This window comes from Podarcis raffonei, chromosome 4 (genome assembly GCF_027172205.1).
Source record: "Podarcis raffonei isolate rPodRaf1 chromosome 4, rPodRaf1.pri, whole genome shotgun sequence".
In the NCBI taxonomy this organism is placed as follows: Eukaryota; Metazoa; Chordata; class Lepidosauria; order Squamata; family Lacertidae; genus Podarcis; species Podarcis raffonei.
The window spans coordinates 64,716,041-64,729,467 of NC_070605.1; the positions used below are offsets into that span (position 1 = coordinate 64,716,041).

General features: G+C 37.8%; 1 protein-coding gene across 1 annotated transcript in view; it reads right to left on the minus strand.

Moving 5' to 3' along the window:
- The window catches only part of PDK3 (pyruvate dehydrogenase kinase 3), a 44,872-nt gene that overhangs the window by 10,245 nt on the left and 21,200 nt on the right, over positions 1-13,427 (minus strand). The window contains exons 2-7 of the mRNA XM_053387012.1: positions 13,214-13,355; positions 11,744-11,815; positions 6,508-6,692; positions 3,315-3,404; positions 1,859-1,936; positions 948-1,024 (exon numbers count right to left, since the gene is read on the minus strand). Coding sequence (XP_053242987.1) covers positions 948-1,024; positions 1,859-1,936; positions 3,315-3,404; positions 6,508-6,692; positions 11,744-11,815; positions 13,214-13,355 — 644 coding nt within the window. The remainder of the gene's footprint in view (positions 1-947; positions 1,025-1,858; positions 1,937-3,314; positions 3,405-6,507; positions 6,693-11,743; positions 11,816-13,213; positions 13,356-13,427) is intronic.

Genomic DNA, 13,427 nt, shown 5'->3' on the forward strand with positions numbered 1-13,427 from the left:
ATAAACAATAGAATTATTATTAAAATTTCTGAAGCTTTTAATAAGCATTAAGCAACAATATTAGAAGATGTACAAACCTATGAGACCACTTTTAAATTTCTTTATTTAAAAATATACTAAATTCACATAAAATTTACACATAGGATTAATAAAAAATAACATCTAACAAAGAAGTTGAGAAATGGTTTTATAGTAAAGCTTCTTGTGGGTAATGGATCACCAGCATACAAAGCAAGCTGCCCCAACACTGTACTGAATGGCAGAACCTATGCTGTGTATCAGTGGACTCGCAGAGCCCTGCAATGGCTTCAAACTGTGTTCTTTTATTGGATATGTTCATTTGAGCTCAGTTGATTAATGTAAAATATAGATAGTAACAATCTGTATTAAGTGGCAGTAACGACAATGTTTGCTAGTATCAGTAACTGTTAAAACAGCCTCATCCCAGCAGACCCTACCTAAAATCACACATGGTAACAGTGTACAATAACGACTATCCTTCCCTATGAACAGATATGCAGTAGGTTTCATATGTAGCCACAGTTGTCACATAAAAATCGACTACTTGGGAGAATAAAACACTTGCCACCAAAGAACTGTGTCAGTCTTCTATCACTAACTTTACCTGTTTACACCTTCACTTTCTAAATCTTCACCTTCTATATGAAAGGAGAAGAGACCCATAATGTATTACACAAATTCCCTTTTTTCAATTACAGATTTTGCCTAACATGTGAACACTCTGTGGAAGAGTACAAGGAAGAATGACATGTTATTCTTCTAAATCAAGGCCATTTGTGCACATGAGGATCACAGGTAACATTTCACACAAAAATGGGCAGATGCATTAATCTTTATGACTATGCTTGGTCTCAGTATTTTTTCCAGTGCACTCAAAAAGGAGGCAAGCAAAATTAGCCTCCTTCCCATGAGACAATTCTACTTACCTTGAACAATTCAAAAAGCATGTGAAACAGATGTGAGGGTACATAGACTACTTGAATAGGCTTGCCCGGTGCTTTAGCTAGAAAACAGAAACCATTTATATAACTGAAAATTCAATTTATGATGTCTTTAAATTACCATTTTCTAGCATAAGATATCATACTTTTTAATTTTTCTGATTTTTTTCTTTTTTTACCTTTCTGATTCCCAGAAATATGAAACACCAAATATGTCAAGCCAGTGCAGAGTTGGTAGTCAAGACAGAGCACCTGTATGAACAAACCGAGAATGCTGCCCTATGCAATAGCCTTCACTCGCACACTTAGCTCAGATTTTCCATGTTTAAAATAACTGTGGTGTCATCATATTTAGTTAATTACATTTAGTGATTTAAGAAGATCATGTGTCTCCATGACTGTAGACTCAATTACCAGAATATAAAGCGAAATCCACAAATACAAGAGAGCTTTACACTTGTGTTTCCTGAACTGAAGCTTCCATGTGGCATGGTAAACCATATTTTAATAGGAGGGAAAGCTTGAAAAGCAGTTTGTAATATGGTAGAGGGATTTGTCACCAAAAAGCAAAAAGCAAAACATTCATTTGGGCATGTTCAATCCTCTAAAACCTATTTGGATCTTAAACTCTGAGATGTATTTTTAAAAATCCACCTGCTGCAGTCTTACTAGCTACTTTAAAAAAAAATGTGGCCAAAAAAAGTTGGAAAACAGAATGCAGTGTTTCTTTCCAACTTTCCCTTGCTTTGGCTATACCCATAACTTTGGCACAGCTCTTAAGTCAAAATGAATGTTGTGATTAAATTTTATAAAATAAAATAAAATAAAAGATCCTTAGAAAGTGCAAAGCCCAGATAGTTATAAGAATGCTAAAAAGCAATGAATTTCAGTGTTACCATTGAATTCTTCAATTTCCAACTCGGGTGATACCAGATAATACTGTTCACACAACATCTTAGCTGTTGCAAAGGCATCTGTGAGTGAAGAAAACAAAAACTTATAGAATTATGCAGTAATGGCAATATAAGTATATTCTGTACCTCAAGAAGCTATAATTTTTTCTTATTTTTTTAGATTTCTTATTTTGGTCCTGTGAGGACCAAACTACATATAAGTAATCAGATCCTCTGAGGTAAAAACAGGCTTCTAACTTAAATGGAGAAGCAGGAATGAAGAATGGGGAGTTATGCATCCTCCCTCTGTGTTATTTCTCAGATCAAAATTCTGCCCCCAAAGCTACTATTGGCTCCATGAGAGGAAAAATACATGCCCCATTCACCTTAACCACACATTTTTTTAAAAAAACACATTCATTCCATTTTATTTAACCAAGGATAAATGAACAGCAACATAACTAATCCCTGCCAGAAGTGAGGCTCTACTTTTGCTCTGTAGCTTTAAGTCTTTGTTTTAAAACTACAATAAATTTTATTTTCATGTTTTGCCAGTTCTACATAGAAGGCATGTACAAAGCAAAGCATGTAATGTATTCCCTAGATTTAAGGAAGTATTTTCAAATTCAGTTCTTTCACCCATTCCCAAAAAGTAATGGTTAACCATGCCATCTATTTTTTTTTAACCTACTCCAGCAATTATTAACAATTTTAGAGACTGTGCACAAAAATGTAATTGGCATCTTTCACTATCTGGAAGTAGAATTTAGGGAGATGATTCGAGAAAGAGAGTTGTATGATATTAAGCATTTAAAGTACAGCTTCAGAGTTGACAAACCTATTTGAGCAAGCAAATGTATACCCAGCTTGTTTCCAGCGCACAGTGAATGATAATAATATAACTGCAAATAATTGGGTTTCTTGCCTCCCATAAATATATCACATTGGAACAAAATATAAATAGAAAATTGAAGTAACTTCAGAAATGTCTTGAAGATATATTTTCTGTAACTTAACTATGCTATACCTCCATCTAGTGACAAGAAATATCAATACACTACAGAACAAGCTCTCTTCAATACCAATGGGTCTGTGCTATTTATTTGATTTATGTTTTTTAACATAAATAAATAACACGTCTCCTTCTGGAATTTCATGCTCCCTCCCTTTCTGGAACCAATTCTTTCCCTTCGTTTGTTAGTTTTAACCATGATTTAGTGTTACACCTGCATCACCACTGAATGGGACCCCCAAATTAACCAGAATTTTAAGTGAGTTTGCATCTCTTGCTTTGGGAGAAGCCGATTACCCTTAACCATGGGTGGCATCAGTGCATAGATAAAGCTTACAAGGAAAAGGAGAGGCTACTGACTGTTAGATGAGGGATTTACCATTAGAAATGGTTCAAGGCATTACACATGCAATCAAAGTTCCAAAAACAACTTGTGTTTACTCTTACCATCCACTACGTCAGCTACATTACACGTAGGATCAATACTTCCAATATGTTTGGGATGAGCAGGATTAGTGACCCCACCAAAAAGTAGTGCTAAAATGAGAGGAAAGGTAGATATTAATTGAAATAACATTTTGTAAACAATTAAAGGGTAATGGAATCTAATGGTGAGTAACACATCTTAAAGCTTTTAAAAGGCAAAAAATACTACTGCTGTGCTGCATTTTGATCACAAAACTTTGCTTTTGATGGGTGTGAGATGGATATAAAAAACCCATCACCACCTAACATAGATAGGCAAGATGTGCATATGGCCATGTTTCCTGGTTTCCTTTTCTTTCATACTGATAAGCAGTAATTACCGTATTTTTCGCCCCATAGGGTGCACCGGCCCATAGGACGCACCTAGTTTTTTTGGGGTGAGATAAAGAAAAAAATATTATTTTCCCCCCCAGGTGCGGGGCTGGGGCGGGGAAAGCCTGAGCTTCCCCCGACCCCATCCCCCAGAACAGGCTGCTATCCGCAAGCCGTGGGAGAGCTGCGCGACTTCGCACAGCTCTCCCACGGCTAGCGGAGAGCTGCGCGAAGCCGAAAGCCTGGGGCGTGCTGAGCTCAGCGCGGCCCAAGCTTCTGGGTGCAGGCAAGCTCTCCGCTAGCCGTGGGAGAGCTGTGCGACTTCGTGCAGCTCTCCCACAGCTAGCGGATAGCTTCCTGAAGCCTGGAGAGTGAGAGGGGTCGGTGCGCACCGACCCCCCTCGCTCTCCAGGCTTCAGCGAAAGCCTGCATTCGCCCCATAGGACGCACACACATTTCCCCTTCATTTTTGGAGGGGAAAAAGTGCATCCTATAGGGCGAAAAATACGGTATATTTAATTATTTAATTATATTTAACTTAATTTAAAATAAATGTGTAACTTACTTTTATTTTATTTTATTTTATTTTATTTTATTTTATTTTATTACTGCCACACAGTGTAGCATAACATAACAAATCGAACTGGTTTCTGGGTCAACAGAGATTATCACCTTGTCCCCACTGCATGAACAAAAAGGGAAGAAGGGTGTAAAAGCATTCACAAAACTTGGGACTTTCACTTGGCTCAACTCTAGAAAATATTGACTGACAGCTGCTGCAATCCCAGTCTGGGAAGCGGAGAAAGTACTAGCAATGATTATTTGGGAACATCTTGCTCAACATTGCTAGCAGCCAATGGCTGCAGTCCTATATCCATTTATCTGAGAATAACCCCCACGGGACTCATGTATAGCCTTGTGCTATAAGCTATACATAGCCAAAGAGACACAAAGGGTAAAGGAATTATCTGAACATTATTCAGTAAACTGAATGTGAACTGCAGTGTATTCAGGAATACAACAAAATATACAATCTGGAATGGCAACATGTGCTTTAAAGTTTTCTTGTATATTATTACAAGAAAATTACCACTCTCTATGTGATGGTCTGCCTCCATCAGACTCATAGTTATTTTAGTATTTGGAAGCAGGGTTAGCTTTGCGCAATTCAGCATTTATGGAAGGATGTAAAAATTATTAATCTAGCCCCCAAATGCACAACTGTTACCAGGCCTGCTGCAATAGGACCTGTCACTCTTCACTAGCCCTATGTCTCACTAATTTCTGGCTGCCATTTGCTGCCACATGGCTCTAGGGCCTGTTCCAGCTAGCTATATTGTATTTCAGATCAAGGCTAGTCATAATTTTCTGTGAGTCCTTCCTCTGCATTTAACCTTCTTGTTTTCCACTTGAAAGCAAAGGAACAGGCTCAGCACTAAGTGGGATAGTGCTGGCTGGTCTGATGGGAGCTGCAGTCCAAAACAGCAGGAGGGTGCCAGGTTGGTGAAAGCAGGGTCAATTGATTGGAAACATTTACAGCTGTTCAAACATCAGCAAACAAAAGCTATTTGCAATCACCGCAGCAATACTGATAAGAGGAATGATTTGCACAGAATAACTTCAGCAGTTGAGGTCAAGTTCATAATGCATTTGAACAGACTGATATTAAGCAAATGCTACTTTTATAGCTGCAAAAAAATTGTTCCTTCTGTGCATTTGCTAACTAGACTGTGGGTGGGAGTTAGCATAGTCACACTGACAAAACAATGAAGGCTAGATTTCCTTAACTGATAGGCGGTCAGATGCAACTCATAATTTGTTTTTTTCACAGCCTGCTGAGAACTGACTTGGCACTCAGCTCTTGGAGACACCCTGCATGGCACTGCTCTCTGACTGATGCACAGGCTGCAATATTATTTCATGCCAAAGCAAGCACAGACATCCATTTAGTGTCCCTTTCTGACTTCGCCAGATAACAGATGCAGAAACCTGCCTTGTATCATTTTTTTTTAATCCATAACCTCAGTTATTTTCTGAGGAAACTGTTTTCCAGACTCCCTCACCCCACCCCAGTGTCAAGAAGCTAATAACAAAATATTCAGGAAAAGCCTGCTTGAGACAGGATGTTTCTTTTTCCCTTGCTCCAACACTGTCTTTCTCCTTATGCCAAATAAAACCCCAGTTCTTTCTCCCATCCCCCACTTATATCTGAGCTCCCTCATACCCAGATCCTTTTAAAAACTTAAGCAGCTCGAATGGCACAACAGCATGAAATGCTGCACACAACACGGTGAATGACACAAATTGTGTAAAGTTGTTCCAACTTCTTAAGTCTATTTGCTAGCCTAATGTTTGATGGTTGGACAGCGTTCTCGAAGCTACAAACATGAGTCTGACCAGACTGTGGGAGGCAGTGGAAGATAGGAGTGCCTGGCGTGCTCTGGTCCATGGGGTCACAAAAAGTCGGACACGACTAAACGACTAAACAACAACAACAACAACAACAACAACAATGTTTGCCTTACAGTAGACAGAGTGGCGTAGTAGTCAGAGAAAGAGGAACTAACATTGGCCCTCCAGATGTTGTTGGTCTCCCATTAGCTTTAACCAGAATATCCAATGGTTAAGGGTGATGGGAGTTAGCTGCCCTTGAGTTAAGAGAGATGAGCTCGGACCTCGGAGATCTAGGTTCAAATCCCCACAGTCACAAAGCTCATTGGTTGGGTTGAGTTTGCTCCAGTCCCATTCTCTCAACCTAAACTACTTCACAGAACTATTGTGAGGGTAAAGGAAGGGGTGGGAGGAAGACCAGCTTCTGATTAAATGGACAGCAGATACTTACTGTGCTGGTTAATCAGCATGCGGAACGAGATGCGGTTGGTGTAGAACCTATCTAGGAAATACTGGATGTTACTGCTGACAAAAGGGTCAAAGCCATATTTTTCTTTGTATTCAATCACTCCTTGGGCCATGGTAGGAACAACGTCATTGTGTCTGTTCCTGACTTTAATTAAGACATCTAAAAAGCTGGAGAGAGAGAGAAATCAGAAACAAGATGTGACAGTTAACTACAAAATCTGCATCTCAGATGACACCATTAAAATTCATTCAGAATACAAAACTTTCAGTACCATCACATTGTACTAAAATATTTGGCTGCAGATGAATATTAGATTGGCTATTTCATATCATCATTTGAACATCTGCCTTCCTCACCTCTGCAACTCATGGCCTCAATCTCCTGTCCACTTTCCTTCCAATCTGCCCTTTTTAAAGATCACCTCTTGCATTCATATTCTTTTGAACTATTCCCTGTTCCAATCTGCATTAGGCCCCTATGCTTTTCTGGGTTTTAAGGCCTTCTCAGTCCCCTTTACCTACTTCTTTTTTAAGCCCTTCTGCAGACTGACTTTTCATCTGCCCCGCCCCTCTATAGCATTAGAACAGTTCATCCAATCACTACCCAGAGCCTTTTCCACAATATACCTTAGTACATCACATTGCAGATAGCATGCCAGAAAGTTTTGTGTATTCCAAGAAAGCCAATCTGTTCATCAAGACCTGTTTAGAGCCACATGTGCATATTTTAAATTGTGCCGCTGCTAAATGTTTTGCTCATGCAAGACAAAACAAAATAAAATAGCTATTCATGCCTCATAGTTGCATCACCAACATTCTTCACTTTGTGTAAGGAGCTGGAAAAATGGGAGAGAGATGCTTCAAAACATATAATCTGATTAAACCTCCCAGATCCAGAAGGACTCCAAAAGAGCAGCTGCTGAAGTCTGACTGTTTCCAAATTTGGCAGCATCAATTACAATAAAGTTATGATGGTTATGTTTAAGACCAAGGGACAAATGAAGCACAAATTTCTCTTAATATCGTTATAGTTGGGGGGCCCTCTTCATTTTCTTGAAACTATTGGAGGCCATCAAGTTTGGGTTTGTTGCAGAAGTAATTCTGCCTGATCTTCTATACCAACTAATCTTACACTAGTAGGCTGGGCCCCACAAGTGCATCACACTCTGCAGTGCTGTGCAGTGGGTATGGAACTAGAGTGGTCCAGGTCAGGGTGGATTCAAATCCCTGGTTGGTCCTAAATGCTACTTAGCGGCTTGGAATAGTCATACACTCTCAGTCTAATTACATTGCTGATCTCTCACACCTCATAAATCTACCTTTCATTTTCAGAGCTAACCATGGCTAGCAATCTTTCTGCCCCAGTAATGCTTGCTAATCACCATTAGCTCAAACCATCTACTTCTAAACACGACAACAAACTGTGGTTTGGCTTTAACCATGACTAGCGAAAATACTAGTGCAGACATTATAGTTAGCTTTGAAAATGGAAGGCGGTATACAAATAACATGCAAAAATGAGAGGCCTGCAGTAAGGGATACTGTCAAATAAATAACACTTATTTGTGCCATAAAAGCAAATGAAAGACTAAATATACTGGATAAACATTAACTACTGTTTATCTACAAGCAATTGTTTGAGCTGTAACTAACTGAGCATAAGCAGCTGAAAACAAAACACCAGTTGATACTTGAAGTATCAGAAATTCACGTTTTCTTCCACTTTTATAATTTACAACACAACTATTTACTTAACATGATAAATGCATGAAAAAAGAATAACAAAAGGAGAGAGTTGTGTTCAATTCCATCTATAATACTAAGCCAACCTTTTTATAGGTAACATAAAGAACAGAAGGACACTATTTTACATATTAAATTGATCACAGTAGAACACACATAGCTCATTTAGGGAGGAAATACATAGAACATTAGGCCATCTATATAAAGATAGCAGGTGATCAATTAGTAAAAACTAGCATGGAACTCTTTCAAGAAGAAGAGATCTGAAAACAGAAACATGCTGTTTCCAAGTACCATAAAAATGTTCACTTTTTTAAAGTTAATGTGCATACAAGCATATTTAACTGCTATTACTACTTAAGGTTCCATACAAATATACCTGTAAACAGCAGCAGGTGCAAGTTTTATTTATTTCTTCCTCCCACCAGCACCTTAAAGGTCAAACACATAGCTTGTGAATCCAGTGCTGATTGCCTTTTCGTCTTCATAACCCCCCCATCCCCCCCCCCGTTGAATCAGGTGGGCTGTCTGCTTTAGTTTCTTTCTTAAGTGCTTTCCATGTTTATGGAGTCAAAACTTTCGTTTCCCACTTTTTGCAATTATAAAGTGTAAAATTCACACTGTTCAAACAGCTGTTTTACATTGCAAAATAATACTCAGGTGACAAGGGTTGGATCCATGAGCCAGCCAACCAGCACTGTGCATAGCCCTGCTCCAAGAACATTGGAAAATGTCTTCTGGACTGAAAGAAGTGTCAATTAGCATTGCACAAATCCAACTTCTGTTACAAACTAGAAAACAAGTTTCATCCAAAACTGATCCAGGGGAGAAGACTAAACATCTAGCCATAATATGGTACACACACTACCAGAGTGGACTCACATCTAAAATTATCTATGGCTGTACACACCCCAACATTCATTTAGTACTGGTACTGTTAGAAGTTGTACGACACAGATTATAAAACTACTGAAGGTTTGGCTGTTCATCTAATTCATAATTATGGTGAGGGGGACAAGAGGGATTAATGAGTACATAATGATAAAAAAGTAGGGAGTATTAAATAGGAACCACATTTTACTATACTCTCAAATACCCAAGACAGTAATAATAAACACAAGATTCATTGCTTGTGCCACACAATCCAGTCCTTGGCTAAGCAATCAGCATTAGAATCTCAGCCTTTTTCTTTTCAACAGGAACCACACTTGAAAGTGGGGCAGATCGTGTGCTATGTATTTCTTTCCTCTTCCTGTTACCAAGGAAAAACAGGAAGGTGCAAAAAATCCAAATCTGTACAAATCTGCTTAAATTCATAGGTCTTCTCAGCAAGAATACCTGAAATCTAGCCTCCCAAGTGAAGCAGCATGGTTTCCTTTTGCAGGTCCAACTTGGCAGTGCTACCCTCATTTCCAATAATTACAAGTTTGAATATTCTAGTGACAATACTAAATATTTGCAAGGGGGGTTGGAATATGCTTGAGTCTATTATCTAAGTTACCAGTTTTTACCAGTTTTTCCCATTTTTCTTGTATCGGGAAGTTTTGCTAGTCTAGAGAGCTGCCATGATGTAAATATAACCTATCCTATCAAGTAATAAAATCATGTCCATTTTCCTTGTAGGTACTTTTCTAACATACATTTCTGATTGTGAAAGAGTGCTCCTTTTTAAAAGGTATCTTACTTGCCATTTTCGTGTCTAATCAGCAATGCTTAAGTACCTCCGCAAATTCCTCATGCAGTTTTCAAATGATCCATTACTCTAAAAATAATAACTGAGAAATCTGAACAGTAACAACCTAATCCCAAACCTCAAAACCTTCAAATTGCACAAGGAGGGTTTTAACCTACTCACCTGGCTTGCTGATTGGACAAGCACTCCTTCTTGAAAATTATTTAATGCTTAAAAGCTTCAGCTAGATTAGATCCTGCTGATTCTATGAGGATCTGAGAGTTAAGGTCAGGAGAAGTCCATTTCTCTACTTTGCTGCTTCAAATGAAAAAAGAATTCCCTTTTTTTGTTCATGAGATCTAAGTATTAAAGGGCATCCTACTCTAACATGTAGAGAAGTGGCAAATAAAGATACAATATAAAGAAATAAAGTTTGCTTTCTTGATTTTTGCTCTGTATTATATAGACTACCTTCTAAGAAGGGCTATGAAAAACACTCTGTTTTAGTAGAGGAAAAAATGGGTTTATTTTCAGGACTCCATTTCAACTTCAAGTATCATCCATGTGAATTTGTGCCATTTTATTCCTACATGTCCGCATATGATCCGCTTGGGTGTCACACTGTCTCTAAACATAACCTTATTGTTTACCTTGACCTTTTGGTTATTTTGTGAACCATACCTGTCCAAATAAATGACAGGGGATGACTTTGAAGTTCATCATATCTGATGTTAGATGACACAGTAGAAAATAAAATATTATTTGTGAACTATATATACTCTGAAATATGGATTCTGCACAGTGCCAGATTTATGTATAAGCTAAACAACCTATAGCCTAGTGCCCCACTCTCTTGGGGGCCCCCAAAAAATTTAAAGAAAAAAAATCTGGATGTACATTTCCAAAATGTAAGATAAAAAACAAATAAAATAAAACCTACATACAGCAACAGTGTTTTGTGTTGTGTAGTCTCCTATGATGTAAGCAATGGGCCCCATCTGCTAGCTTGCTCCCTGAAATATCACTGGTTTGCTCATTTCTATATAAAGTGTGCCTACATTCTGCATGGACTGGTTGCATGGCAACATGTGCAAATGGCTTTAGGTACCTACTAGGTCCATAAATCACCATATAGCATATATTCAACACAAAAAAACAGTGACAAAATATTGTAGACAAAGGGCAGCTGGACATATAAAGGGCCCAATTACCTTCAGTAGCTTAGGGCCTCATCAAATCTAAATCCAGCCCAGATTCTGCACTTGTTCAGAGACCCAAAGCTAATACTCTCATCATCTCCACAAAATAAAACCAATATTTTCCACTGCTTTTCAAAGACACAAATCCATTTCTTATGGAACTCCTGGTGTAATCTCATTTATCACAGGAAATACACTCTCTCTCTTAAAGTCACTTTGCCAATTTAGCTGTACAAGCAATTGCAGAAGATGACTTCCAAGATGCATCCGGCTGAATATACAGTGCATTTCCTTTAGAAACAATGGCAGCATTTTTCTCTTTTTTTTATTAAGGGGAAGTTACAACTTAACATTTCACCTTCACCTTAAACTACAGCAGGCTGGAAATAACAAACAGATACCTGATCATTTCATTAGTATATACAATACAGCATTATTAAGAAACTAAGTCTTTTTTCAATATAGTTATTTGTTCTAATAAAAAAAAGTTTTCATGAAACAACAGCAAACTTTGTGAACTAAAATTCTGATTTCATCTACATTACGGCAGAAGATCATTATACTGTTTCCACAGAGTTGATTTGTTTGAAACAGCAGTCACTTACTTATCTAAAACATGTGGATCTTCAGGACTTTTATTTTCATATTCTAAAAGCTCAAGAAAGCTCTGCATATACCTGAAACACATAGGAAGAGTAAAATTAACGTAAAACCACCTAGCGAAAAAGCAAGAGATAAGCTAGAATCTTAACTAATAATGACTTGAAACACTAGAAGGCATTAGAACCTACAAAAATTCACAACTAAAGAATGTTAGGTTAAAATATCTTTGAAATACGACGCAGATATTGTAAATTTTGTCCAGCAAGAATTAAGTAAATTAAAGGATTACTATTTAAATACTTGAACCGATTCAGATTTCAATTTATTCACTTGTGCCTAAAAGTATTTTAGTCATAGACCTGACACCAGAAACCATTTGAAAGTGGAAAACTGTAGAGTTATTTATAACATATGCACTGTGTAGAAAACAATGTAGATATTGTTTCATATAACAGGAAATTCTACAGTTAATGCAAATCTTCTAAACCTGGAACAGTCCTCCAAGTCCCATCTCTCCTCTTTTATCAGAGCTTTGAGACTTACTGTTCTGCAGGACTTTTTATAATTGACTTCTGCTGCTTTTATCCTAGATTCTTTAGGTTTCCAAGACATATTTTATCTTATTTTTAAGATTTGATTTTGTAAGCCACTATTGCTACAAAACAAAAAATCTATTAAAGCAATAAAAATAAGTTTATAATTTTCCACTCTTCTCAGTACAGTAAAGGGAAAACATTTTACATATTTTTATAGCATCTCTGCAAGAGAACATATCCCATTTAAGAAACAGACCAGGTCTAGCATCAAACTAACCTCAAATGCACTATGTTTTCAGCGCACGACTTTTAATACCATCTCTAACCAAATCCCATCTATACATGTCTAATTAGAAGAAAGTTCCATCAAGTTTAGTGAAACTTACTTTCAGTTAAATGTGCATAGGACTGGTGCCTAAGTAGGTGAAACCACATTTGTTCACATTAATCCCCATTAACGTCTCACCCATTTCTCCCTTCTCTCTCTAGAGTCTTTTAGATGTAGCTTATTAACAACACTTCCCCCTGCCACCATAGGTCTTCTTCATGGCCCAAAGAACTTCATGTACTGCAAAAACAACTTACTCAAAAATATACACAGACAAGCCAAATTTAAATTTATTCTTAAGGATGTCATTTTTGCTATCCCAGAACAACTCATGAAAACGGAGGTGGAACATGTGAATTGAGAGAAAGGAAGAGGATTTGGAGCATGCAGATGGAGGAAGAGAAATTAGAGCTTGTGGGTAAGGAAGAAGTGGAATGTAGAAGGTAGAGGAAGACCCCTGGCATGTAGAATATGGAGCATAAACCCAATCACTGAATTCTTATATGTAAGCTTGCTACAGTTGCCTGAGCTGGGCAGCTAGATTATTTTGCTTGTAAAATTCACCATGTTCGGTTCATGTAGCTTTGTTGCCTGTTCTCTATACCTACCAGCTTTGGACTAGCTTAACTGAAGGTCTATTCAGCAAGTTGTCCGGCAGCAAGTTGACTTCTCTCATAGTGTTAGCAAGCCGCACAGGAAGTTCTTTCCGCAGGAACATATATGATGTTTTCTCACATGCATTATCACGTCCTATGGTTGAAAAGACAAACAGAATTTAGTTCCCCCACTCCCTCAGTCTTCAGACCTTCTTAGAAAATGTAA